The sequence below is a fragment of the Halichoeres trimaculatus genome, unplaced genomic scaffold (genome assembly GCF_033239565.1).
Source record: "Halichoeres trimaculatus isolate MK-OKI-2021-1 unplaced genomic scaffold, fHalTri1.1 fHalTri1_scaffold_10, whole genome shotgun sequence".
NCBI lineage: Eukaryota > Metazoa > Chordata > Actinopteri > Labriformes > Labridae > Halichoeres > Halichoeres trimaculatus.
Window position 1 is genome coordinate 26,355,650 of NW_027437187.1, and position 27,950 is coordinate 26,383,599.

Here is a 27,950-nt window from a genome sequence, read left to right on the forward strand (position 1 = left end):
GAGGATTATTTCAGCCACGCCAGTCAGCGAAGGGGGTGGGCGCCGCTCTGCTGCACTAAACCGAGGAGAAAGAGTGGGCGGGAGACAAGAGAAAGGGAGAGAAACACATAGAGGAAAGAGGGAAAGAGAAGAAAGTGTCCATTACACCGGGTGGATTTTTCCAGAGCACCGATGTTGGAACATTCTTCTGAGCTGGCTCTGGTGCAGAGTTTGTATGCCAACAGCATGCGCTGTCCCCCCTCTGCGGCCGGGATCTCTGTCAGGAATGAGGACCTGCCTATGAGGTACGTTGAGGTTGGCCCCTCATTCAAATCTGGGCTGGCTTTTGTAGAGCAGCCCGTGTTTGGACTGCTTCTTTGTCTGGGCTGAATATTTTGATAGGATGTATTGTTTCCAGTTGAAGCCTTCTCCCATGCTGTGCCTGTGTGAGTGAGAGGAGGGTGGTGTTCCTCTGCTTATCCCCATAGGTTTTTTATTTACAAAATCTCAGAAGACATCAGTTTGAATTTAATGAGTATGGATATTTAGATCAATCCCATATTCACTCAACAAAATGATTCAAACAGGAGGTGGTGGTTTTGTTTTAAATTGTATCAAAACACAAAGATCAATATCTTGTGGGAATCTGGTGTCATTTGATTTACCTCTCTCCACTTTTTGATTTATAATAGGGCACCTGCTGGCATAAACTGCAAATAAAGAGGAGATGAATGTGTCAGTAATGCAGGTGTTTGTCTATGAGTGATACAGGCCACTGAAAAACAAAATGTGTGAGATGACTACTGAAACCCTTCCCCTCCTCACTGCAAACATTCAGTAACCAACAAGAAATCTTTGAACAATAACATTTTCAAATTCACGGCTATCACAAAATTTGCAATGATCTAGATGAACTGTGCCCTGATAAGACACTGTTATCATGGGTGTCAGAACATCTTGACACAGTAGAAGTTCTCTTAATTTTGAGAAACCTTCAGCTGGACGCCATTCTGAAAATATTTTTTCACAGACGATGTATGAAAAAGTGTACCACCAAGTTCAAGGCAACATACCCACAAAGAAAAGATGTGGCCCATTTGGATTTCGAGCTGGCCTATTTTTATACTGCGCCGCTTGTCACGAAGAGGGTGCAAATTTAACTGCTAGAAGAAAAGGATGGACGAGTATGATTTGTGTTCTGCTACATTGAGGGGAAAACATTTGATGTAAACAACAAAAGCATGGTACATGGGGGGGATTATGATAGGATTACAGTAGTGATAATCTCAGATTAAGAATAGGAGTCTAGTATTAGAAGGTGCCAGCAACTAGACATCAGGCTCTAAATTGCATTCCCAAAAAATCTCTCAGAAATTCAAAGGAGGTATGGCGTCAAATGGTAAAAATAAACTAAACTGTGCTGTATGAGTTACACATATACCCATGAGGAAAAGAGAAGCATCTCTTTACAGGAATCCTGCTCCTGTTATGTCAAATCTATTCAATAAGATCCCCTGAGATCTAATTGAGTCAAAGGAAATATGTGGATTGCCACAGATGGGATGACATTATTGTGTTTTTCCTCCATCTTAATGAAACCTGATTCTCCAGAGAGGTTTAGACTTGCTTTTTATAGTAGTCCCTCAAGCTTAATGCTAATGCATGTTGCAAAGTGGGTTTGCCTGCATGTATGGTAAAATAGGTCGCATATGACATTCTGCATACAAGTCTCTTTTAGGCACTGTTTAATGGAGCGCACTCTGCACTAGAGCCAAGTTTAAATTGCCATGGATACAGGGATTATGTTGGATCTCTTGAATAGGATGTTTCTTAACACCAGTTATGATTAATATTTTTGGATTGTGCAGCTGCTGAAGTAATAATAAATTGGTTTGATAATTAGGCTGTTCCCCCTCTGCTGCCCCTCTGCTATGGCAAACAGCACTTGATAACAGCCAACCTCCTCCTCCTCCTCATTCACACCCCCCCACGAGTGTAGAGGCCTCGCCCTGCAAGTCCAGCACAACAAAAGAAGATAGGCTCCCCCTCCCCCAGGGGAACCACAGCCCAGCACAATGAGGAACATGACCTGTGACCCTGGGGAAAAGCAACACAGCAAGAGTAACTGCAGTATAATCGCTTCAATTTGGATTGGAGAGATTTACAGACCTATCACAACAACCACAATAAACAAACTGTAAATAGTCTTATTTATGAGGCTAATTAGATTCCATAAGGGCCAGGTGCCTAATTTAGACTCCTGAGATATGATGGAAACAACGGGAGCAGCATCATTAATCTTGATGGTTATGACATGGTTTCTATATTTGAACATCTTAAATGGCTCTTCAGTCAGTGTCATTACACTCCAGACTCATCCACTGTCTAAACTCCCTTAATAATAGGCCTTGGTTTTCTCTATCTTTTAAGGCGTCAGATTATGAGCACATATTGTCAGAGGAGACGAACCTCGTGAACATTAAATAGGCAGATAAAGTGTCTATAGGACACCACGTACCGGTCTCCGTAGAGATATTACGGTAATTTTGTAGGAGCGTTCAGAGGCAGCATGGTTAGACTTTTGTTGGGGAGGCCACGCCTCTGGTTTGCTGCAGCTCTGTGTGCCGTGTGACAGCGGCTCGCCTCATTTTATTTCAGACGGGGACCAGGGAGGGAAATCAGGAGGAAGAAAGAAGACGGATATCGGTGCCCTCTCTCTCTCCCTCTCATGCAGTTTTGAAGAAGACGCCCCCCCTGCACCTGTTCTGCTCCGTCTTGTTGTCGGAGTTGAGCCTCTTGCGAGTGAGCGGACGTTGGTTCTCATTGTTAGATAGCTCGACGTTGTTTTGAGCATGACTTCGACGTACAACCTGGATTTCCACCCTTTAACCGAAAGTCGGTTATTGACTTCAGGCGACACAATGTAAGTAATCAAACTACATATAGGCGTTGCGATTTCTATCTCTTTGTCGCCAACACCGTAAACATTTGAGAATTTGTTGAAGAGACAAACAACCCCGTTGGGCGAGTAGGGAGTCAGCTAACGCTAGCTCCACTGGCAGCTGGGATGCTAACGTTGCTAATCATGACGAGATATGACGGTTCGCTCACCTGGAGTTGTAGTAGTTTGTCTAACTTGGCAAACAAGGTATGTTAGTTTAAGGAAAGTCTGTCGAATACACATAAGACACCCCAGATGGAGGCTGGGTATGGGCCCTGTTCGTTAACACAGTCTAAGTGACTGAAAGTAAATTTAACTGACGATATCGGATACAACGCGCGTTACACTAGTCAAGTGACATGTGCTTCCGGAAAGATCACACGTTTCGGTATCAGGGGAGAAAAACATCGATCATATCTAAGTAACATTACTACTGTTGGTCTCTACATGGTAATCCGTCTAAAGTAATGTCACATTCTTAGCTGTTGGAGTTGGTTGACTCCGGTTTACTTTGACTTGAAACCGTTGGTTTGTAACCGTCATTTACCAACGGTTGAGTAGACATGCGTTGGGTAAAGAGTTACACAACTGTTAACTTGGCGATAAGTTTCACAATAATGTATACTATCGCCAGTTTTATCAGTGATTTTGTTTCCCATTCTATTCTAAGCTCAAGTGAACCGTGTTTGCAGGCAGCACACGAGCTATCAGCTCGGCTTGGCTGGACTCCCTGACCCTCCCTGTTCTCCCTGCTAGCAGCTAACACCGTTAGCCTCAGCGGTGGTGCCCCCGTCCATGTTGAGTGTAGAGTCCTTACTTAACGGCTGAAAACACGTGGTTTGCTACATTATTGAGCCATTAATGGAAACCTTGTGACAGAACATGTAAACAAGGGGGGAGAAGACATCCACCAACCACAGAAGTGCATATTACAGCTGTGCCTCTACAGAACAGTTAATCCTGTTTGACAAAAACATTCCCGGCACTACTGCCTGCATTTTTAAGACTGTTTAAAATTTAAGTATTGCGCTTTCTTAAGTGCTGTCTTTATTTTCCCACAGAATGGCTCTTATCATGTGATTTCTGTAGACGAAATCCTAGGGATTTGTCAGAACCGTGCTTGTTCTTTTGAAGGTGTTCCTTTGTAGTTGTTTTGTCATGAAAATTTGGTAGGTGTGGTAGGCGTAAATAGCTGCAAAGCCAGTTTTTACCTGTATTTCCGATTTTGCACCCCCATTTTGCTTTACTGTTGAAACTATGGAGTAACATGAAAGATCTTTAACAAAACAAATGTAAAGCAAAAAAAAGAGATATAAATACATGTACACATCAGATATCCTAAAAAAGTATGTAAGTATGATCAATTTTGCATCCTCAACAGGCATCATAATAAAAATGAAAACCTGTACGCTTAGGTTTCAGCAATACCTTTCATTACAAGCCTAGACTGGATAAATGGATGTTTCTAGACTCAAATGAGGGATAGAAACGGTTTTATTTTGGTTGTTTTTTTTTTTCGAAGCACATTTTGCTATGTTACTCAGGGCCACTGAGGTAGAGATTATCTGTTCCCAGCTGTATTTGATTGATTTATCCCTCTTGATTGTTGACAGTAAGAGTGGCTATCAGGGCTTAAGTGTGATCCATTGGCAGCTCACCCAGCCATAGTGCTATGTCAGAAAGCTGAGCGTCACACTGATCCCTTTTGTTGTGGCCGGTGAGCTGCTGATCTGTGTCCAGTGTAGTACCTTGGCACAGGGTCTGTAGGTCTGCACGGGCCAGCTGTTTTGTATTTCTCACCTCTCTGTGAGGGTGGCAACAATGGTGGTACACAGCTAACGCCAGTGTCGCCAGATGTTTAAACCCAAGAGAGTCTGAGGGCTCTGATCTAGACTGTCACCTGTTTCTCTGCTCCCACTGCTGGCTTGGTATTGTATCCATTACTAGACTGTCTGTCCTGGAGCCACATACACAGCCTTGGAACGCTCATAATCATGTCCTGTATTTGCGGTTGTGTGATGGAAGGTTGAGCAAATTCCACTGCAGGCTTTGCAAACAAAAGATATTGTTGGACACAGTTGCATTAGACACATGTTCTTGCTGCTTCCATGATATAGTCTGGACTGATAGGAATAAAATAAGTTCATTAAGGTCTGTCTTATTTTCAGATTTGGAACAAAAATATTTAAATTTTCATCATTAAAACAAGGGCTGAACGATTTTAGAAAATAATCTATTGCAATTTTTTTGGACAAATATTGCTATTTAGCATGCAGCGTTTTGGGGGGACAATCATCTTCCGCATTATTCACTTAACAAAAGCACTAAGTCATTGTATAGTATGACCAACACATTAGAGGATACTGTCAGCATATAAACAGTTCTTTCCTACACTTTTAATTGAAAAAGAAAAAGGTTAACTGAAATTTTACTGACTTTCAGTTGTCAGTAAGAGTAACAAACCATATAGAATAAAGGGAACAACAGCCACAACTGTTGTACCGTGGATCGCTGGGGCTCACAGGTTTTTAGCCAAAACCCCCATCATATAGGCTTTGCTTGTTTTGAGGAAGATTACATACAAGTTATTGCAATTTTGGTTTTAATTTGATCAATTGTTCAGTCCTAATTAAAACAAATGCATTGTCCAGCTCACCGTCCATGTGACCTGGAAGTCAGTGATTACAGCCTAAATCAAACGCAATCAGCCGCTTGGTTGAGAAAGCCCCTCTTGAGTGGACAAGTCAAGAGTAGCACTAATGGACTGAACTGAGAGGATGTGACAAAAGAAGGACCTCTCTTTGAATTGATGCTTTTCTGAAGCTGAAAGCTTCTCAGAAATTCTCGTTCTACACCGTGTAGTCTTCAATTTCAATGTTAGCAATTTCCTCCCAGTGTCAGGACTGAGTGACATTTCCATGGACTCCTCTGTGTGCAGCTCTGAAAAAATTCAGCAGTGCTTTAATAAAAAGGTTCATAGGTTTATTACCCTCTGTTGCTGCATAAAACTTCATATGGGGAGTTTCACCTACCGCTCATGCTACAGATTATTCAAACCACGTATTTATCCTAATGATGATTTCTTTATTGAATACATTAATGATTGTTACTGTAGCGGCAGAGTCTTTCAGTTTTGAATTAATTTAACAAGAAGCAATTTGAAGATTTCCCCTTAGGCTGTTAGAAAATATGTTGAGCTTTTCAACGTTTCTTTAGATCTCATAGACAACAGCCGACATCCTGAGAGTAATCACAGATTTAAAGATGATAAAACCATTGATGACAGCCCTGCAAATGTCAATAATATAGGATGTGATTAACAAAGGGAGTTATTACTGTCACACAGCAGCCAAAATGGAAGAAAAAAGGGGAGGGTGTATTAGTTAAAGCTGCTCTGCCTATCACAGGTTTAGATAATGGATGACTCAGTAAGCAAGGGAAGTAAGCACCCTCTGTCAAAGTAATCAAGTGTAATTGCTGCTTTCACTGAGCTGTTGGTGTCTTCATTTAAGATGCTGCAGTAAGGCGGCTGCTTGCTCTGGTGAGTCTCACCTGAAGGTTTAAATTCACGTTCAGCCCGTCACTGACACAGGCGTTAACTGGATTTATTCAGCTGGATGTGTCTTATTCCTTCACACGAGCTTTACTTTAGTAACGTCATCCATAACCGCCAGGGACTCTTGGTGTGATTATGGAGCTAATGGGGCGGGCCTTGTCATCAGATGCTAGCCGTCTGTTAACATGCGGCCTATTCAGAGGCTGATTGAACACGTCTGTCTTCATCAGGGGAGATGCAACAATGAAATCAGGCCATATTGAGCTGAATTAGAGATAATTCCACAAGGGGAATATTTTAATAACTTCTCATCAGAATCCCAGTACGCTGATTAGGGTCGAAACACTTTGTATGGAAATCATAGAACAGATTCATCCTGTTGGGTGTCTTCTGGTGTTAACCAACACCTCCATATGGTTGTTGAGTGTTTCAGTTCTTTTTCCAACCCAAGCTTTGAGCGAGTAAATCGTGTTCGGTGGTCTTCTCGCATACGTTCTGTAAATCCTCCAACTGATTCCTGTGACCATTCTCCAACGCTGAAACTTCAAGCCTGTCAGGAAGATATTTTTATACCAAGCTTATGAAACGTTATTCAACTCGTCACAGAATATTCAGCCTCTTTTTGTTGTCGGCAAGAAAATAGAGGCTTCAAGAAGAGAGAGCCTTTATGCTGCTCTTGACAGCTGTCAGAGATATTACCCAGGCATTAGACGCATTCTGTGTCTTGTTGAACCAGCTTATAGGGCCATCGGTTTCCTGAAAGAAAAAAACAACTTGCGACTTTTTTGAAGGTATTACTAGCAAACAGCTGTTCCAGTTGACTGATTTTCCTCTCTCTTCAGAGACATTATGAGTGTCCATGTGAACTCTGACTTTGTTTTAATCCCCAATAAAGGATGACGGCAGTGGGTCGCTGGTTGCCAAAACAGCCTCAGGCAAAGGAGTATTAGTCTATTGCTCAAAATGGAAAGAGTGTCAGCTTTATGTGTTGTGTTGCACCAACAAGACTTGTTTGATCAATATTATAATTAAAGCCACACTGTTAACTGCATAGTTAACACTAGAAGTACCGCACAGCTTTAATGAACAACCAGCAGTCAAGAAAGCAGAGATTTTTGTTGAAGCAAGGGGAAAAACAATGTGCAACAGCGAGGCTGCTTTCCATGAGCAGCAATGACAAAATAAAATCATGTGCCATGTGGTGTTGCTATAACCCCTGATGGTTTAGGGATGACTAATGTCCAAATGCACAATGCTGAGCTTTCAGAATCATGTGCATTACTAGGCAAATTGGCCCGGCTTTCTATTACGGGCACAGCGAAGGTGTCGCTGGCATACTTGTGCGGTCAGAGCTCACCAACAGGACGGACACATGCTCCAGATAAATCACCTGCTTTTATGGGCGGTGCAGCAGCAGCAAGCATGCAACTGTCGCTGCTCTGGCTCCGGCTCTGGCTCTGAATGACTTGTCAGCTGCTTCAGGGCGTCTTGGAGCACGAGGAGCTGCCACATCGCACGGCTGTTTGTGGAAGCTCAGCGAAAGACTTCATTACTACAGTCTGGGAGCACTCTGCTGGCTGCTGCGGGGAGGAGAGCCTGCAGTGATGACAGAATTATTAACAGGATTTTGGAGTCCGTATCCGACTCTAAAACTCGATAGAAAAATCAAGAAAGTAGAACATTGTTTTTGTTTCGATTAAGTGTGATCACTCCTCACCAAAACAATCCTCTGCTAATTCACTGAAGCAGTTTTTAATTCAAACTTGAACTTGAAAAAACAACTTGTGGGAAACTAGTTGACAGTGTTTTGTTTCAGTGGTGTGTCAGCAGGTTTCTGTTGGCCTACAGCCACAGCTATATTGACACAACATGATGCTGCCTGTCACTTTAAGTCCACTGACAGATAATACTTTGTGTCAGCTGGTGCAACTTAAAACTGATATTCTACTTGTGCATACAAATTTTCTTCTTCAACGAAGTAATCTCCAGAGCTTTAGAGGATCTCATGGATGACTTTTACCAACTCTGGACTGAATCACACCATCTGTGTCCTGTCGCCCAGTCTTACTACACAGCTGGTGCCTCTATATACTATAACATTCAGCCATAACTGACTCTCAGGAATGAATAGAGCAGAACCTGAGCGTATAAAGCTTTAAATGTTTTATTTTGTCATCTTTTCCTCAAGGTTAAACAGAAGCAGTCACAGTAATCTCAGTGTTCTCTGTCTGCACTCCTTCACTATATAGTGTATGTATTTTTCATGGTAGACAGTTTAATTGAATATAATTTATTGCTCTGGTCGTTGTGATGTACATTTGTGACATTTTTGCAGCGATTGCAACAGTTAGTTTTGTGGCAATGGCAGTCCGAGCTGAGGAATGTGGTGTGCAGTTACATTCTGTCAGCTGTCTCTGGAGCTGTAGCTGCGATGTGTAGCTGCAGGGTGCTTGAGTATTTAATAAATATAAGATATTGTTTTCAAAGCAGTGTACTTTGCATCGTCATCTTTTTTTAATTCTTTGAGACAAGCCCAGATTTTCCAAGCGTCGTATTCACTGCTTTCTACAGTGGGATTTCATCGAAGGGCCCTCAGCAAAATGGCGTCAGGAGTGCCACGGGCAAATCTGGATAAATGGTGTCACCCACCAGTGATGTGGCCTTAGCAGACATAGCCCTCGATGTGTTCCAAAGCATCACTCTGACTTGGCCCATTGTGCTGTAGAGGAACGGTGAATAGTGTTCTCCAGCAGGGGGGAACAATATGTGATTGTTCCCCTGCTGTGGTGAAGAAGCCGTAGGTTACTCTCTGTACCATCGCCAATGCGCCTCAGGAAGAGATGCACCGCAAAATCTTTGTCTGGTAACAGCGATTTTGAGAGGTTTACAGCTCTGCAGTGCTGTTTTCATTCCGCTGTCGGAGCTAGTGGGAGAGGGGCACTCACCCCTTGCTCGGCGGAGAGAGACTTTTGTTTCACTGGAGCTCTTTTTTTGTCTGTCTTATATCATTCCTCAAATGTATTAACCCCCTCTAGGAGAGGGAAACACGCTTTCTGAGGAGTTGGATTTTAGAAGAAGAACCTGAGGTGTGATTTGTTAGCATGTCATTTAAGTCCCTCAAGGAGTTTGGTGTTTCTGCAGAGCGGCTGGGCTCCATTTGTAAGAGATGGATGGCTCGGGTCCAGAGGTCTGTGTATAATACTTCTTTCACATCAGTGTATATTTTGGCAGTCATGATTTTACAATGCTCTTGATACAATTGTGGTAATCTTTTTGTGCCAGGATAATATCAGGATACAACAGTGCTTTGCTTTGCTTATGATTCTTGGCCTGACCTCACCTCCTCTGTGCTAACATTTTGTGCATCAGGGCGAAGCTTGTTTCTTCTCAGTGTGAGGCTGTATCCTTGAGTTTGTTCCTGTTTTCTCAAAGGAATGCATGATTCATTTTTCAAGTCTTGAGTTGATACCAATCCTAATCAATACCAATACTGATCTGATTCAGTACCAGCATTGATGAACAGCTAGCCCTGTCACGATAATCAATAAATTGATTAACCGAACGATAAATAAAAACGTCCTCGGTAAGTTTGCCAGCCTCGATAAACTGACACGTGCATGCATGTTTGGTTTCCTCCTCTCTTTCGACCAAAGAGGCTGAATGAGAAGATGGCTCACTACGTCTATCTTTCCTAGCATCGGGGTGCATAGGTTCTATAGCGGATTTATAGCGGAGTGAGCATCCGTCAAATGTCGCATTTGTTTGAAAATAGTGGCGACGAAGAAGAAGGTGAGGAGCAGCGGAGCTTTGTTCTTTGACAATCCGCTCTTACTGTGGCTTTTGGTCTGCAAAGTAAATAGAAATAAAAGCCCCAAATGGTGGGCACACAAAAACAGCTACATTGCCAAAAATGCAGCCCTTCAATACAGTTGAAAGCCAGAAATGTTAAAAATGTTTGACAGGCAGTACAGATTTTTTTGGAGTTTCGTTTTTTCTTTAGAGACAGGGTCTATGTTTTATTGTTTTTGATTAGTATTAATTATTTTCATTGACATGTATTTTTTTCTGAAAGAGAGTCCATTTCATTTTCATTGTATTTTTTTTCTCTTTCTTGTTTGTTAAATTTATTATATTTCTTGTTTAATATATTTTGTTTAAAAGATTCTGACCTTTTAATTACAGTTAAATAATCTTAAATTAAAGTTTCTTGCTTTTGATATGGTGTACTCACTTTATTATCCTATTTATCATAATTACATCAATGAAAAAATGGAAAATGGAATGGAAAAAAATGGAAAATCAAAATAATATTGACAATAATATCGTTTATCGGCAATAATATTTTCGAAAATTATCGTCTAGCAAAATTTGTTATCGTGACAGACCTATGAACAGCCTATAATCCTCATTGTGTACAAGAAACTTAGAATTAAAGTTAAACAACACCAAATATCTAAAACTTGGTTAACCAAAAATTAATGTGTGATGAAACTGTTAGTCTGTTTGTTACCTGTAAAGATGTACAGGCAGTTTGGTCGTGTTGATCTTTAAAACTAACTGGGATAACAGTTTAACTGTTAAGGTTTAAGTGTAGCAGTGGATTACCACTGTAGGTTGTAAGTTTATGGTCATAACACATGACAGTGTGACATGTGACATGGTCACCTGTGGTGAAGACCATCACGTAACATCTGTCACTGCTAAACCCAGCAAAGCATTCCCTGGTTTTCAGCTGGTTTCAGAGCATGCTCAGATAGGAAAATAGACCCCTGCACCTGCTTTGTTATTTTTCATGTTTTTAAACTACCAGCAGGGAGTTTGTGTCTTACAGAAGGCAACATTAACATTGTGGGTGTCAAATATCTCTAAAATGCTGAGCCTCATCCACACTACGTTAGCTCTCCTTCTTGCAGATGCACTAATGCTCTAGTACTTGTACTTGGCCATCGCTACTGCCAAACAGCAGAGAACAGAAGAGATCTATCCTTTATCACCAGTACCAAATCCACTTTTTAGAGTCAGTATCGATACAGAAACCTGATTCCAGACTAGGTCTGGTGCATCCCCAGCATCTAGTTCCTCAACTCCTGTCAGGAATTGTTTGTGTGCCTGATCCTGTGTGTGTGAGACAGAAGTGCTGTAGTCAGAGCTACACTGTTGGATATTGATCCTCTGTCCCTAAAGCTTGTCTCAGAAGAAAACAGTGCGATTTAGCATGCCACTCCTCTCCATGGCTTCATGAGCAGGCTGAATTACATTGCTTATAGAAGTTATCCAAACTGTCAAGACTATTTAGTTAGGAGATTTGAATCTTCTATTAGGAAGTAATTTGGTTTCACAGCCTTATTTCTGTCCTGATGTATAAATGAAATCATAAAATTCTGTTGCCTGATATGTTAGGTGCTCATGCAGAGGATGGTTTCCCCTCAAATACAATGAATCCTAGTTGAGCAGTCACTAAACCATTGGTTTGGTTTTGCAGGTCAACAGCCTGCCTCAACAGTATTTGACTGTTTTTGGAGATAGATATGTGGTAAATGTTTGCTACAAGAATTTGAAAAAGGCATGTTGCTGACAGCTTGAATTGTGCAGAGGTAGGTTTTTATGCAAATAATTTTAAGTATTACATTTGATGGTGAATTAATATGCTTAAAGATTTATAGTTTGAATGCAGCAAATGAAAGTGAAAATAGTTTGTCTCCTTTCATGACCTGAAAATGTCAGTGCTTATTGCTTTCTTTACGCCTCGTGTTTCTACAGTGTAAAGCAAATAATCCTGACCCTTTCTGGAGCACAACTGGTTTTGCACGTCTTGTAACCTCTCGTCACTGTGCTGTTTGTACTTCCTGACTGACAGATGTCACTCAGTATTTCCATATTTGTGACTCTTAAAATGTAAAATCTCCTCACAGCAGATTGTTTTTGGTTCAAACCTCTCACTCTGAAGGCTGCCTCCTTGTCACATTTGAGGTATTTTAAAAACTCAGCTGTTCTGGGCTGTTAATTATCTACACTGATAACATTTGTTTGTCAGATGCCATGCTGGCGACCTCCACTCGCGATAAGAGATTGTGCAAAAGCATCAGACAAGGAGGAATGGCACAGTTTAAATCTCAAGAGTCATGTTTTTATCCTCGTTGGTAATAAGACCACCAATTTAAACCACAAATGTGAAACGAGGTATTCTTAACAGACTTGTTTTGTGTGTGTGTGTGTCCTTCCAGCAACGGCAACGGCAGCAAGATGAACGGGTCACTGGAACATCTAGACCAGCCTGACCCAGACTCCATCAAGATGTTTGTGGGACAGATCCCTCGCTCCTGGTCAGAAATAGAATTGAAAGAGCTTTTTGAGCCCTTTGGAGCCGTGCACCAGATCAACATCCTCCGTGATCGCACCCAGAATCCCCCTCAGAGCAAAGGTAAGCATATGGAAGCTGAAGACTGCGGGACGTGTGGTTAATTTGAAGTATTGTCTGTGACTTTTCAGCAAAGGGAAAACCCAGACAGTCATCTACATGTTTCTGCTTTAAGTGGTCAGCACGAAAACACTGAAGCCTGTTATTGCTACATATACCAATATAGCATAATCTTATGAGGCACTGCACAACATTACTTGTCCACACTCGAAATGCAGCTGTTTTTCCTATCAGATGAGATGATTCACTCTTTTGTTTAGGGTTTAATTGTTTTTTTTGTCTCTATCCCTGCTCTGTGTATTATTTTTTTCTCTTCACTCAACCAGCCGCGCTTAAAAGCAGCATTGTATAGAGGAAATGTTACTCAACTACAATTTTCCATTAAGACATCTATCGATGCGCTCAATTTAAAAATGCTGCTCGAGTTTACTGATTCAGTTTAGGCTGCAATTAGTGGAGACAGTGAAGTGGAAGCCTGCTGTCTGCAGAGAGCTGCAAAGTGCCACTGGAAGTGCTCAGTCTCCCGTAACTAACTGCAGGTGAATAAAGTAAACGACATTTTCCCTGATGTTACTGTCTGGGTTTTACAACGTCACCCAAATTTCAATTCCCTTGATGGTTGGATGATTCACCGTGGTTAAAGGCTCTAATCCACTCAGGGGTTTTAATGAGGGACTGGGTTCAATACTGGACTAGCTCACAGCTGCACAAAAACTGTTGTGTGTCACCTGAGCTAGACCAAGCTGTGACAAACCCTAACCTGTGGTTTTTGGGTTGTGTCAAAAACCATTTCCATTTTTTATGGCCCTTAAGAAACTGTGCTCCTGGCACAGTCTGTTAAATCATCCATGGAAAGTAGGGGCTGGAAAAAAAATCTATGTATCTAACTATCAGGATTTTTTTGTTCAACAATTTTAAATCAGTCTTTTTTTTGTTTCTTTTTCTTTTTTCAAATTTAAATTAGAGCCCGACCGATATGGGATTTTTAGGGCTGACGCCGATACCGATACTGGGGGCAAAAAAAAGTCGATATCCAATATATCAACCGATATCCGATATATCGACTGATATATATATAATAAATTCATTGATATACACAGGACATATACTGTATATAATCACAAATCATTATAATACCCATATGATTCAAGACAGGGACAGAGCACTATTGAATTAAAACAAGGAACTTTAATTATAAAATTGTCAACATAAGAACTGTAGTATAAACCAATGATAAAATAGAACAAACTGTAAACACCTTGAATAAATAAGTCAAACTTTAAACACAGTAAGTATAAAAAAAAAATTAAAGATGTAAACACACAATGAGCAACTTAAACGACTTTAAAACACAGAATTATAGTCTTACATTAGATAATGGTGGACATGTGAAATAACAGTACCATTTATCTATGTTTATCTCACAAAAAAGCGACTTACGTGCAGCGTGCAGCCCGACACACAGGAGCAGGAGCCACAGAATCTCTGCGGAGCAAAAATTTTTATAATTGGCTACATTTGGGCCGATGTCGATTAATCGGTGACAGGCATAGTCGGCCCGATTAATCAGTCAGGCTCTAATTTAAATATCTCATTTTAGTCTTTGTTTAAAAGCTGGGTTGGAAAAAAGTTCAGATGTCAGATCCCCTAAATAAATCCATATAACTGACTCACATGTAATATACATTTTTGGGGAAAATATGGCTCTTGATAAAGTCTGTAGACATCATCATCATTCCAACTTTTTCACATGGTCTGGTGTTAAAAGGCAAACTGAAAATAGCAAAAATTGGAAATATGAAACAATCATAATTCAAGTCAAATCGGCATCCTACAAATCATAAAAGAATCGAATTAGGAGGAAAGCAATCTAAAAGTGTTTCCAGGTTGTCCAGTCTTGTAGATATGTCATTGTGCCCACTTAGCTCAGCTAACTCCCCCAGCCTGAGTTAAAGATATGCTGACAACAATGCTGCTACTTTGAGACGGACATGTTGCCTTTTTCCTGCCATCCATTCAAATGTCAGTTTTTCAGCAGGAAACAAAGAACACAATGGGATTATTCCGTGTTGTCTTGTCAAGTGACATTTCATCTCAAACATTTGCTGTAACCGGAAAGCAGCAGCTCATCTTTCTGCAGCATGCTGAAGAGAAAGATCTCTACTTGGTTCTTACTTACCAGTGCCTATTGGTTGAAAAAAAAAAGCTTTTTTGCATTGAGGCTTAATGAGAACACATCCTGTTACAAAGACAGACCTTGATCCACCTGGTCTTTTCATGAAAAAAAGATATACACTTCAAACGATACCCAGTACTGAGTCTGTTTGAAGGTATACCAGAAAGTCTCCAGGGTGCTTCTTATGCAATGTGTATATAAGTATACAGGCTGCACTGTGCAGTTCTGTGTAGGAGAGTTCAAAGCCCCTCTTTTAGAGATGAACCCTCCCCTGTTCTATGTGGAGTGTCAGCTGTGATAGCCTATTGACATGTTAATGCAATGTTAATGTATTCTAATAGATAATCTGGCCTGATCACAGTCTCTGGCTCATTCAGCCCGTGAGAGGTGAATTTGTTGGAGCAGCATCCACACACCCATCCATCCATCCTCCTCTCCCAGTAGCTGTGCTTTTTCTGGGTAAATGTTAACACGACAACGCCAACGAAGTCTGCCCTCGTTCCTTGTTGTCATCTTGCTTTTGTTTGATTTGTTGCTGGAAGTGCTGTAATCCCATTCCACTTCTGTTGTTTACTTTGCCAGGGATGTATTGAGGAGCCATCAGATTCACTGTTTTTTTTTTAGGTCACATCTACTGCAGGTCATGAAAAAATCATCTGATAACCATCACGCCTCTCTGGATGGTTTATTTAGTCCCAGTAAATCGGAGGCAGGGCTAAGCAGCATAGAAAGGGAGAACGGGAGCTCAGCTGGTTTTGAGAGCGAGAAGAGAGCAGCTCGATGCATATTAGAGTTCAACAGCCCTCCCCACGGCCTGGGAGCTCCAGTAACAGCATAATACACACTATGTAGGTCAGAGACGCTGCAGTGCTCCACTTCCCCAGCCCAGTGAAACTGACAGGCTGGAACGCCACTGGCGGTCTGCTGGGACGGAAGGATGAGAGGCTTTTTTTTCTCTCCCCCTCCTCCGCTCTTCTTTTCTTCACCGCGCCCCCTCCCCCACCACCTCCCTCCTCCCATGATTCCATTTCCTTGCTCCCACTCCTGCTCCCTCTTGTGTCTTTGTGCTGGTTTCATGCCTCCTGTATGCATCTTTCTATGCGATTTGGATTCTTATGTAATGCGGCACTGCTCCCTCTCTCTGATGTGTTGATGTGTTGCTTCAGTGGCCTGGCATGCCTGGGCTCTGCTGACCTGCGGACAGTGCATCGCTGCCTCCTGACAGCTATCAAACCCTGTGGTCATCTCTATGTCACACAACAGCCCTCAACTATCTTATTACTCTCATGTCCTCGCTGCAAGCTCCTCCATGAGCTGTGTGTACCATGGTGCTAAGAATATCCTGTCACATGTTCCTATTATCATATGCAGAGAGCACTCGCTCATCCATTTAGTGTCTTTCCTGCTCTGCAGCAGTGGTTGGATTACATTAAATGACTGTATGCACTGCGTTTTTTAATGCTGTTTTTGTCTCCTTTCCCCCCTCCCGCCCATTCTTTGTCCCTGTCTCTCTCTCTCTGTAGGATGCTGTTTTGTAACTTTTTATACACGAAAAGCTGCACTGGAGGCCCAGAATGCACTGCACAACATAAAGACCTTAAGTGGGGTGAGTAAGCGCAGTATGGGCTGCTTTTAGCTGCTTGAGCCCCTCTACATCCCCGGTGCAGACTGTGAGCTGTGTGCCGGCCGATAATGAGCTCTCGGCTCACTGAACTGCACGTCTGTCCTGAAAAATTTCTCTGCACTAACACCACACTGAGGGCTGCCCTGGACCTTAACACACACTGAATTGACAGGCCAGCTGACCTTTCACACATACATGCAGGTATCAGGTACATTGTGCCTGACTGGGCAGCACAGGGCCCTATTTCCACAAAGTAGGACAAGATATTAATGCTTGTCTTTATGAATCATTGATGCACATCCTCATTTTATTTCCCAAAGTTGGATGTATAAAAGAAGCTAGTTGAAGACATTTTACACCGCAGTCTGTGGACTCGTAATTCTTTACCTGATTAATCCCAAGAGATTAAAGCCCAGTCAAGTGAAATAAATGCAATTGCTCATTAAACCTCAACAAATCTTCCCAGCCTATACAGAGCGCCAAATTACTCTTCCATCCTATCAATTAAATCTATACCTAACAGCTCCTCCAGTCCGTTAAATCAATAGCCCAGTCTATCAGAAAAGGAGCTGTTGTCAGTGGGGCTACAGGTAAATATTGAACCTCCTTGATAAATGAAGGTATCAGGCTGAGTACACTGTCGTAGCTCTCTTCAGCACAGGTCCATCCATCAGGCAGACATTTCAAATAATGTGTGGTCTACCAGCTCAGCTCTCCAATCCCGATCCCCAGTCATACTGTTACTGGCATTGACTGCAGGTGACTGAGTTCTGTTTGCGTGACAGTAGGAAAAGCTTGTCTCCCTGTTCCAGTTTTCTCTCCCTTATGTGCCTCGCTCTCCTCGGTCAGCAACGCTAGCCAGTGCCCATACTGAGCGGGCCATCTGTCTGCTTGTCTTTAGTGCTTGTCAAAAACAAACCCAGCACTTTTCATAAGTACAAACTGCTCAGGCGTTTCATGAGCTGCATTATTTCCTCCTCTTTTACAGAATAGAGCAGGTAAATGTGCATTCAGTAAACCCAAAATAATTGTTCTGCATTCATTTTCTTGCACAACACAAAGAAAGATTGTCATACAGAGATTTTGGGCTGAGTCAGGTGAGGTTTCTCAGCACTCAGACCCAGCTCTGTGTCTTCTTCCACACCGGGTTGAAGAAAAGCGTCCCCAATGAAGCAGAAACTGAGTCAAGTTTAAGGAACAGAGAACTCCTGTGCTCAACAACTGGCTTCTTAAATTGTACCAAAGATGATGAGCAGTGTTGACAGAGAGAATACACCGATTCAAGCTGACAGAACAGCTAGAAGTGAAATGGAACACTGCAGAATTTGATCCCTGCCATCAACTCGTAGACACTTCCTCCTGAACCTGGCTTTGGTGAGCGATGATTGTTTCAGAGTGAGAGAACATAAGGGGCAGAGAGATTGATTGAAGGTGGTGATTGTAGGATTGAGAGCAAAGATATGACACCAAGCACCTGCATTTGTTAAAAGACTGGAAGGCTATTGTGTTTACACTGTGTGTGTGTGTGTTTTTTTTTCAGATGCATCATCCTATCCAGATGAAGCCCGCTGACAGTGAGAAAACAAGTGGTAAGTAGTTTGATTTGAAATTCAGGGTGACAGAGGTATTCTTGGTGCAGGAAAATATATGAAAGGAAAGATTTAGCCTTGACAAAGGGGGTGTGAGATTTAACAAAAAAACACAAGGGGGCTGGATTGTAGGGCTGTTTAATGCAGAAACGAAGACCTGAGAGGGACTTATTCCAGGCAATGCACAGCAATACACAATTTTCTATATAGAGTCAGGGGTTAGGAGGATTAAGGGCTTTAAAAGGCACCAAGGGAAGAAGAGTACAGCCAGGTATAGAGGATCTAGAGGACAGCACAAATGGATGATACAGTCATCTGTCTGGAGAAACTGACAGTCAGGCAAACAAAGCTGCGAGTTGCAGAGATTTGTGCAAGAGACTGGCACCTTAAGTAAGAGGCACAAGTTGAAGCACTAAGAAAAAGAGAGCTGCATGGTTTAACACTTGATTTAGCTGCTTCTTTTTAAAGCTGAACAATTGTTTGGGTTTTGACTGAATAGCTGCTCTCTTCTTATCCACGTGCAGCTGTAGAGGACAGAAAACTCTTCATTGGAATGGTTTCAAAGAAATACGGCGAGAACGAGATCCGAATGATGTTCTCGTCTTTCGGACAGATCGAAGAGTGCCGAATCCTCCGGGGACCAGATGGTCAGAGCAGAGGTAGGTTTGCTCTCAGCACAGGCAGTGTTCTCAGCCTCACAGCCTGCCGCCTTCAGCATAGCTCGAGTACATATTCTCACGGAGTATTCATACAGGCCCCTCCCTACTTCTTCACATCAACCCCCTCCTCCCCCAAATCAAGTGCTATTCACCTCCAGTGGCACCCATTCCATCCCCATAGTCTTATCCTTCGTCACTCTTACACTCAGCCTCCACATCTCACAGTGAAGGGCCACCTCACTCGCTGTCCGGCACAATGGTCCGTCGCCTTGGCAACCATTGGCTGCTGGTGTTTTGTGGGCTCAGCTGGCAGGCGGCTCGACTCAGTTCAGCTTCTCCTTTACCGCCTCCTTCATCACACTCAACAAAGGCTGGAATTAGCCTGTCGTTGCATCTCCTACATACCTCTCTACTGCACACAGCCTCAGACAGCAGGCAGCACGAGGCTCTTGTGCTGATGTGTATGATTCAACCTCATAGCAAAGATCATTCCCCATAAAATTCTGCTCCTATTTTTCGAAGTAAAGGTACGTGATGCAACTTTAATTTGAAATGGACGTAAGACCCCTTTGATGTTTTCAGATCTTACACATTTTAGAAAATCAAAGCCTTCAGTGTGTATTTATGTGTGCATTTTATGTGTATATAGTCACATTTACTGTTTCACCTCGTAGTTGAGCCTCTATGGGTGGCAATTTAATCCGTCGATCACTGTGCTCATGTGACACGTGTTACTGTTCTCCTTGTTGTGTTCTTTCTCTGTGTGCTAACCAGTGAGGGTGGTTCTGTGTGCTTGGGAGTTGCCATTTTCTGTACTGTAATGTGTTTTTTTGGGGTTCATAACGAGTTGTCCAAACCTTTTGTCTTGTTTTGTTTCTTCTTGTCCCTCCCTCCTCCCCCTTCCCCCTCTCCTATTGTTCCCCCCCTACAGGCTGTGCGTTTGTCACATTTGCTACCAGGGCAATGGCACAGAATGCAATCAAAACCATGCATCACTCTCAGACTATGGAGGTACTGTACCCCTTAGCACCTATTTCTCATTTTCCCCCTTCCCCTCTCATACATTCTGCTGCCCCCTTGTGTTGAAAAGATGGAGAACCTGCCCAAGCAGATGGCATCCATTCATCAAAGAGCATGAGCCACTTCCAAAAGCCACTCTTGCCAATTACAAGATTACATTGTTGCCTGCAGAATAAGTGAATAAAATTGAAACATGGCCTCTCATACAGATACTGAATCTGGAGCTAACTGGACACAATTTGCTGTCATCTCATATTTTGGGCTGGACTAAAAGTCTCTGTCATTGATGATGATCACGTTTTCAAGCACAGTAGCCATAGTTTGTTAGTATCAATCTATTATTTGGACCACAGGAAAAAGAATCCACATTATCAAATGTAGGTTAACAATGAATTAACCCAGACTGGTGCAGCGAGCTATCCTGAGAGATTTCTGCAAAAACTGGGTCCATGTCAGTGTGTAGCCAATGGTGTCTTACTGGAAGTGGAGCAGCAGTAATTTGACAGCTAGCAGGTCAGAGGCTCCCCAGTGAAGCATCAGACCAAGTCTAATTAGCAGCCCATCCAAACATAACACTCGTCCTACCAGTGTAAACGCAGGCCCTCGTGGTGGTGCCACCTATTTACCCTTACACAACCTCCAAAATCCTCTGCTGCCAAGGGAGGTGCTGCTGGTGCAGAAGCCATTTTCCCTGTCCAGCCTGATCCCTGTCTAGCTCTCAACTCTCTCAGGATTTTTGCACCGCATGCCTTGTGTCAGTGCGTCTGTCTGAACAATATGTGACTGTTTGAGATTGTGTGTGTGTGTGTATGATGTACTGCATTTTTTCTTGTTAATGTCTGCTGACATATCTTCATTTGAATGTCATGTTATAAGTGTTGTCTCCATCTGTTGTCTGCTTGTCTGTGGACTCCATTCAGCTCCTCAGAGTGCTAAACAGATTCACTGTCTGCGGCATTATCCTGTGCCCCTCTCTGGAATGGCCTGGCTTAGCAATGCATGGCAGATGTCTTCTGTGTTAGCTTTGATATGAATGCTACAGGAATAATGTTAAAATGTCAAGAGGTGTAGATGATACCCCCCCCCCCCTTTTTTTTTAAAAAACTCAGGGTAATGACTGTGTATTAGCATAAGCTGATAAACTTTGAATCTCTCAATGTCCCTGAATTGTTCTGACGGATCTGACCTCTTCACTGCTCCAGGGCTGTTCCTCACCTTTGGTGGTGAAGTTTGCAGACACACAGAGAGATAAAGAACAGCGGCGCCTGCAGCAGCAGCTAGTACAGCAGATTCAGCAGCTCAATAGCGCCTCCTCCTGGGGAAACCTGGCTGGACTTGGGACCCTCACACCGCAGTACCTGGCAGTAAGTGTTTCTCAAACAAACTGAATTGTATTATAACTTATGGATGGATTAGATAAAGTCAGGGACAAGATGAGTAAGATTACAAAAAAAGTCTTGATAGTGTAAAGAAGTGAAACACTGTGAAAGGTGATATAAAGTAGTTACAAATTACTACAGTTAATAATCATGTTATAAATAGTTGGAAAAATGAGGTTGATAAATGTTTTTTTGAGGATGTACTTTGGTGTGGGGGATTATTTTTGGTCTTGCACAATGTTGAAGTCCGTGTTTAAACAGCCCAACCTGTCACAGCACAAACAGAAAATATGAAACCGTTTCAGGAACAGGTTTCTTTCCCTTCAGCTTTCTCTTTAACCGACGCTAGTTACAGTCATGGGAACAACAGAGCGGACATTTACACTACAAAAAGTCTCTTAGTAGTGGGAAAAGATGAAAGCTCTTAGAAAAGTAGTGTCAAGATCAACTTACTCTAAGCCTGAACCATTTTAAAAAAATATGAATTCAAATTAAAGTTTTATAAACTGTAATATAAATGAATACAGCATAATTAAATGTGAACTTTAAAGCCATTCCCTCAGCTCTAACTAAGAATTTAATGGCTCAGGGACAGCAGCATGTGACTTGCATGTGCTGCTCTGATTCTGAGCCAATAAGCAAGGAACAAACACAGATACTGAGTCATCATGTGACCTTCTCAGTTCAGAAAAAAAAACAAGTTTCATCATCTGTTTTTCGGTTGAGTAAAATGGATCATTTTTTTGTCATTTGGTTGTTAAAATCTCAACAAATTCCTCTGTATGAAAATGCCCCTGCCTTTTTGTGCACCTCCCAACCAATGCCTCATTTACTGTTGCTCTCCTGGAAAAATTTAGATTTGGATTAAAGTATTTTATCTAGTTTCCACAAACTTAGAATGACATGTAAAAGAACTAGGCAAATACTATAATGGCTAATCTGCATCCTCACTGTAAAGAAACATAGAGACAACACTTAACTGTTCACACTGATCTAAAATCAGACTTATATATCTGGATTCTTCAAGATGGTTTCCCCATTTGGTTCTTGACTTAATGTCGTCTTTCCTTGTCCTCAACAGCTGCTCCAGCAGGCCACATCTAGCAGCAACCAGGGCAGTTTCAACAGTATTCAGAGGCTAGGAGGTAAGTTCATCTTCTAAACGAACAGACTGACACTCTTTATGTCACCAGCGTTGTGACTAAGTGTTGCACGCCCACATGGTTTTCACTGCAGTAAATCACATTAGCCTATGAGATCAAAGCAACAGTAATCAGCACTGTTTTTTCTTGGCCTGTGCTGGCTGCTTGCAGGAAAACACAGCACATGACTGTAACTAAGTGAAATTAAAACACAATAGACCTGTGAAGAAAAGAGCATTTACATTGAGAGTCTATAACCACAGTACAGCTTTCATTGTGTGTTGGAAATTACTTCTGTTAGTGTAACGCATTTTCTGCGTTATAGTCACTCAAAACCTCCAGTGCTATGGCGTCTTAATGAGCATTTGAAATGATTTCATTTTAAGGAAAAATAAGATGATGCTCATGTAGATAGATGGCATAAAAGATTAATTTTTAAGCAAAGATGAGATCATAAACTGACCATTGCTATAACGTGCCTCATGCCACATACCTTTGTATCCTGCAGATATGATATCAAGGAGACTGCACAGCACCAAACTTTTACAAGTTAGTTTTTCCTCTTTTGGAAGTCGGTGATAATCACCTCTGTTTCTGTTTCTGTTCTCCCAGCAGGTGTAAACCCCCTTCAGCTGCAGAACTTGGCCACATTAGCTGCTGCTGCGGCTGCAGCTCAGAGCTCTGGCAGCCCAACCTCCACCAGCGCCCTCTCTTCAAGCAGTGCAGCCCTGGGAGCCTTGGCCAGTCCTGGTAATTAAACAGCAGGAAGAGCTAAATTTGAAGGATATGCATGAACTGCTCATTCGGTATTAAACATGGAGGAAGTCGTTGATGACTTCTGTTGTTTAGTTTAGTTGGAGAGCCCTGTTTGCAGGCGCCTGGTCACTATGTAAAGTTATTTTTACACTTAACATTTAAATGAAAGCAGTCCCCCTGCTGCTGTGATGGCACTAACTGCTCTGAAAACCTCCCTCACCCGCTATTTGCATAATGGCCCTCAGCCATTCCTCATTTATTTTATGAGAGTTAATCACCCTCATATAAAATTTTATGAGAGACCCCATTTCCCTTTAATCTGTGTAAATATACATTGGCTCCATCTGTCTGAGTTTAGCATATTGCCGCTGTGGTAATGACCTCTTCTCGTTAAGAGACAGATTTTTAACTGCCCCCTCACTGCTGTGTCATCCTCTCATAACCAGAACAATTCTGGGTAAGGATGCCAGACTCTTTGATAGATATAGAATGTTTGGGGAATGAGGAAGTCCTCCCGGTGGTAACCCATATGTCCTTTCTTGTTCTCTTTGAACAGCCGGTTCAACAGCAGGGTCCAGTGCTGGTGCTGCCATGAACACATTGGCCTCCCTGGGCACCCTGCAGGGTCTCACAGGGACCTCTGTGGGCCTCAATCTCAACGCCCTCACTGGCAGCGTTGGTGGTAAGTTTGTCTTTTTGAAAGAGTAAAATAAGGTAAATGTATAGTTTTGTGTCATGTTAACAAAGCAAAAATATTCAGATACTTTTTAGATTTGATAAAAGCATAGTGCAGCCTGCTGAAACATTATGTTAAGAACCCAGATTTTAGTCAACTCTTATTGTTGAGGTTAAGAAGTTAAAAATTGAATATATTTCAGTCGTTACACTGTATTGCATAAGGTTTCTACAGTACAACATTTTTTCTATTGCACCTGATAACGTGGAAGGGGTGTGAACTTGCCAAGCTAAAGGCTGAGAATGATTTTCTGCCCCCTGGTGTTCTCAGTTATGTACAGCTTTAGATAACAACCCAAATACACTTTATCCAAGTTATAAATTGGTTGAGTTGTAAGTGCACAGCACATAAATCTCTCTGTTTCGCAGGGATGGGGGGCATGAATGGAGGCTTGGGAGCCTCCATGGCCAATGGGTCAGCAGCCAGCTCCATGGATGCTCTGACCCAGGCCTACTCAGGGATGCAGCAGTACACAGCCTCTGCCCTGCCCTCCCTCTACGGTCAGTCCCTCCTGCAGCAGAGCATCGCTGGCAGCCAGAAGGAAGGTGAGAAGTTTGCCAGCATGCACAAACACAGGCCAGCATCACATCTTCACACACATCTTGTTTTTCTAGATTGATTTTCACCTCATTTCAACCCTCTGTTTTCTGGTTTTCAGAATAATATTGAGTTCAAACTCTACTGTTGACTAACTTGAGTTCATGGTTTTCTTACCAAATGGAGTAGGGCCAGAGGGTGCCAACCTGTTCATCTACCACCTGCCCCAGGAGTTTGGGGACCAGGATCTCCTGCAGATGTTTATGCCTTTTGGAAATGTGGTCTCTGCCAAAGTCTTCATCGACAAACAGACCAATCTGAGCAAGTGCTTCGGTAAGTGATTTAGAGCTGTTGGCCTTTTTAAGCCTTTTATAAACAAGTCAACATAAGTGTCCCACTGAGACTTTAGCCCCTAAATGAAATTAAACTGATGATTTTTGTGTTGTTTGTGTGAACATTGTTGAGTCAAACTACCCTCAATTGGCTCTACAGTGAAATTCAGACACTACATACACTCTTTGTAATGCACTGGTATTTACTCTGTAAGAAGTGAATCATTAAAGATCAAATATAGATTTAGTCCTAGATCAAAAGAAATTGGAGTGTTAATTGATCGTACCTTGTGCAGCATGTCCTTGAAGTAAAAAGCAATGTGACCTCAACTTCAGTCAGGGCAGCCCCTCCTACAGGGCACATAAAAATAGAAATCCTCCACAGTGGTGTGAAGAGTTCCTATTTTTTCCTCTCTGACAGCCTCAAGCAAAGAAGTTTAGCCCTTTCAATTTTTACCAGATTTCGAAGAACTCCAGCTGCATGTGATCTAAAACATTTTGGTTATTTAACGATGAGGTAACAGGAGGATGCCCTTTCTTTTGGTTTCACGCGTCTCCCCCACGTTTCCGTCCTCAGGGTTCGTCAGCTACGACAATCCTGTCTCTGCCCAAGCTGCCATCCAGGCCATGAACGGGTTTCAGATTGGAATGAAGAGGCTGAAGGTTCAGCTCAAGCGCTCCAAGAACGACAGCAAACCCTACTGATCTTAGCCCCGGGGTCTCCCCCCCCTCCCCAGCTCTAATGCTAGCACTGCTAGGGTAAGTTCACCCTCCTGCCAAGGTCAACACAGCAGAGACTCAGGGGGGGCAGGGGGAAAGGAGCCCAAAGCAGGAAGTGGGACTTCCTGAAGTTAAAAAGAGAAAAAAAGAAGTGGTTGGGATGATCTTTCCACATTTTGCTGTATTTCATTCCTGCGGTTTTATCATGTTATTTGAGTCGGATTAAATATTTTAATGTATATGATTATTTATGACTATCACTGGAGTCAGTGTTCGCTGGAGGTATTTTGAGTCACTGTACGTAGTGGAGAGCATCAGGAGTGTTTCCATACCATTTCATTGCCTTCAGGTCAAGTGAGGCAGGTTGACTAAGGATCAGCTGTTGTGTTGAAGGGCTGCAGTCAGGTCACGCAGTCCCTGAGCCCAGAGCCTTCAACCTGTGTTTGACCTCTTACATGTTGTCTGTCTCATTCGTTTCCCATTCATCAATGTGAAAATCTTTTGCACTCTAAATCCTTCGATCTTTGTTTCCCCTCCATTTAGCCCTCTCTGTCTCCCTCTCTATCTCTCTGTCATTTTGTAAGCCATGTCCAGCTAGGCTACCTCTCTCTTTTCTCTATTAACAACCTCTTCAAGTCATTCCATCCATCCTCCAAGTCTCCCGTAAGGGACTGGCTCTAGATGGATCTCTTTGGGTGCCAAGTATACAGTTTGTGCATGTTGGAGTCTCTGCCATATGTCCTGGTGGTGTCACTTTCCTTAAATCTGTGTATTGTTTTTGTGTGTCAGGGGAGTGAGAAGGGGGGGAAATGTTTAATGCGCTGTCTTTACTGTATGTGGTGATTTGTTTTTGTTGTTTTTTTGTGCCTCATGGCTAAACGATTCTTGTGCTGTGCCCCTAACTTTCTCTTCTCTCCTCTTTCTCTTCTCTCTCTGTCTCTCTCTGTGTCTCTTCCTTTCACGTTTTTGTTCCTTTTTTAGAACAAATCTCCATGCCTGTTTGCTCATCATTAGCCTAGCATGTCTTCATGATGTTGAAAGCCAAGCCAAACTCCTGGCCTCATCATCCCACCATTGTCTGTGATGTCTCTCTAAGCTCGCCTGACCAATACCTGGCCACCCACTGACCCTTGACCTTAGCTCAACCTGATTTTTCTGCATGTATATCTTTTTTTTCTTTTTGGTGTTTTTTTTCTGTATAGAAATGTGACAGGTGGGAGAGAGGTCAAGCAAATCAATGTGAAAACTTACCTGCGTTGAGTTCATTTAAGAGACCTTTTTGTTTTTGCGAATGTTTTAAAAACCTGTGGGATTTCTTATTTTTAATTAAGCTTTGTTTTTTTATGTTGCTTTCTTTTTACCTCTCTCAGTAAAGTTCACTTGAAAGTTGAATACAGGGATCGGCACACAGCTCTGCTATTTGGTGCCATTAGCAATATGGTGGCTTCTTAAAAAAAAAAAAAACAGACCACTTACCAACACTTTTAAAAGTCTGACCAGTAAAAGCCCTCTCAGTGCTCTGTAATGATCTCTACATTTTGCGGGCAGTGTGAAGATTTACACCAAGGCTATTTAAAAACATTTCTTTTCATTTAGGAAAATATCCAGTGTATTTACCTTTTTTTGAACTATTGATGGCACAATAAAAGGTACATTTGCTCTGTTCAGAGAAATGACTACCTACATGAGTCAACTTTTTTAGAACTGATTCACAAATAGACAATCTGTGGTTTAAATGCACACTTAGATTACCTATATTTTATACCATTGAATCTATAGAATTTAACTAACAGAACCCAGGCAAAACTTTGGGTTTTTTGTAGATTATGTTGTAATGTCATCTGTGTGTGGGGGGGGTCTCAGTGTACTGCATTTTTAAAGAGGACTAAAATTCAGTTTGATCTATGTGACCACATTTCTAGTAAACTAAGAACACACTTTAAGTCAAAAATTCCTCTGCGTTAATTGTAATTTAAATTCTGGTTTAAAAAAAAAAGTACTTTTTCTTTAACGGTCACAGTGTGTAGACTTTGTTTTTCTTCCTGTGTTAAAGAAAACTAAGTGTTCGACCTCCACGGTACGTCTTGTAGATTTTCTGTGATTTTTTTTTCCATTAATGATTGAATTAATGGCTGTTTCACTTTGGTTAAGTTTGGATGCCTCAAGTTGAAAGATGACAACTTACATTATCTGTTAATCATACAGATGCCAGACAATGTCTCTTTGTTTGATTTTGTTGTTAAAGTGCCCATGTGTCAAACTCAGTGTTTTTTGAATTCACATGAGATAGTTTCCTGTAATGTTAACCTTCTTTCTTTTACACACAAACACACACACGCACACACATACTGCAGCACACAAAAGTACACTTTCTATGATTGCAAAT

General features: G+C 42.0%; 1 protein-coding gene across 8 annotated transcripts; it reads left to right on the top strand.

The window, feature by feature from the left end:
* The first annotated feature begins 18 nt into the window (after window positions 1-18).
* Window positions 19-27,882, top strand: LOC141797097 (CUGBP Elav-like family member 2). 8 transcript variants are annotated; one of them, XM_074678513.1, is made up of 13 exons: window positions 19-284; window positions 12,701-12,897; window positions 16,594-16,676; window positions 18,235-18,283; window positions 18,808-18,942; window positions 19,874-19,953; window positions 21,165-21,326; window positions 22,423-22,486; window positions 23,099-23,233; window positions 23,796-23,921; window positions 24,344-24,520; window positions 24,702-24,845; window positions 25,422-27,882. In XM_074678513.1, the coding sequence occupies exons 1-13, from the start codon at window positions 172-174 to the stop codon at window positions 25,547-25,549; spliced, it is 1,593 nt and encodes a 530-aa protein (XP_074534614.1). In that variant the 5' UTR covers window positions 19-171; the 3' UTR covers window positions 25,550-27,882. The 8 variants fall into 8 exon arrangements, with proteins under 8 accessions (XP_074534614.1, XP_074534613.1, XP_074534612.1 ...); XM_074678512.1 differs by having other exon boundaries at window positions 20-284; window positions 24,699-24,845; XM_074678511.1 differs by having other exon boundaries at window positions 21-284; window positions 23,096-23,233.
* Window positions 27,883-27,950: the final 68 nt, after the last annotated feature.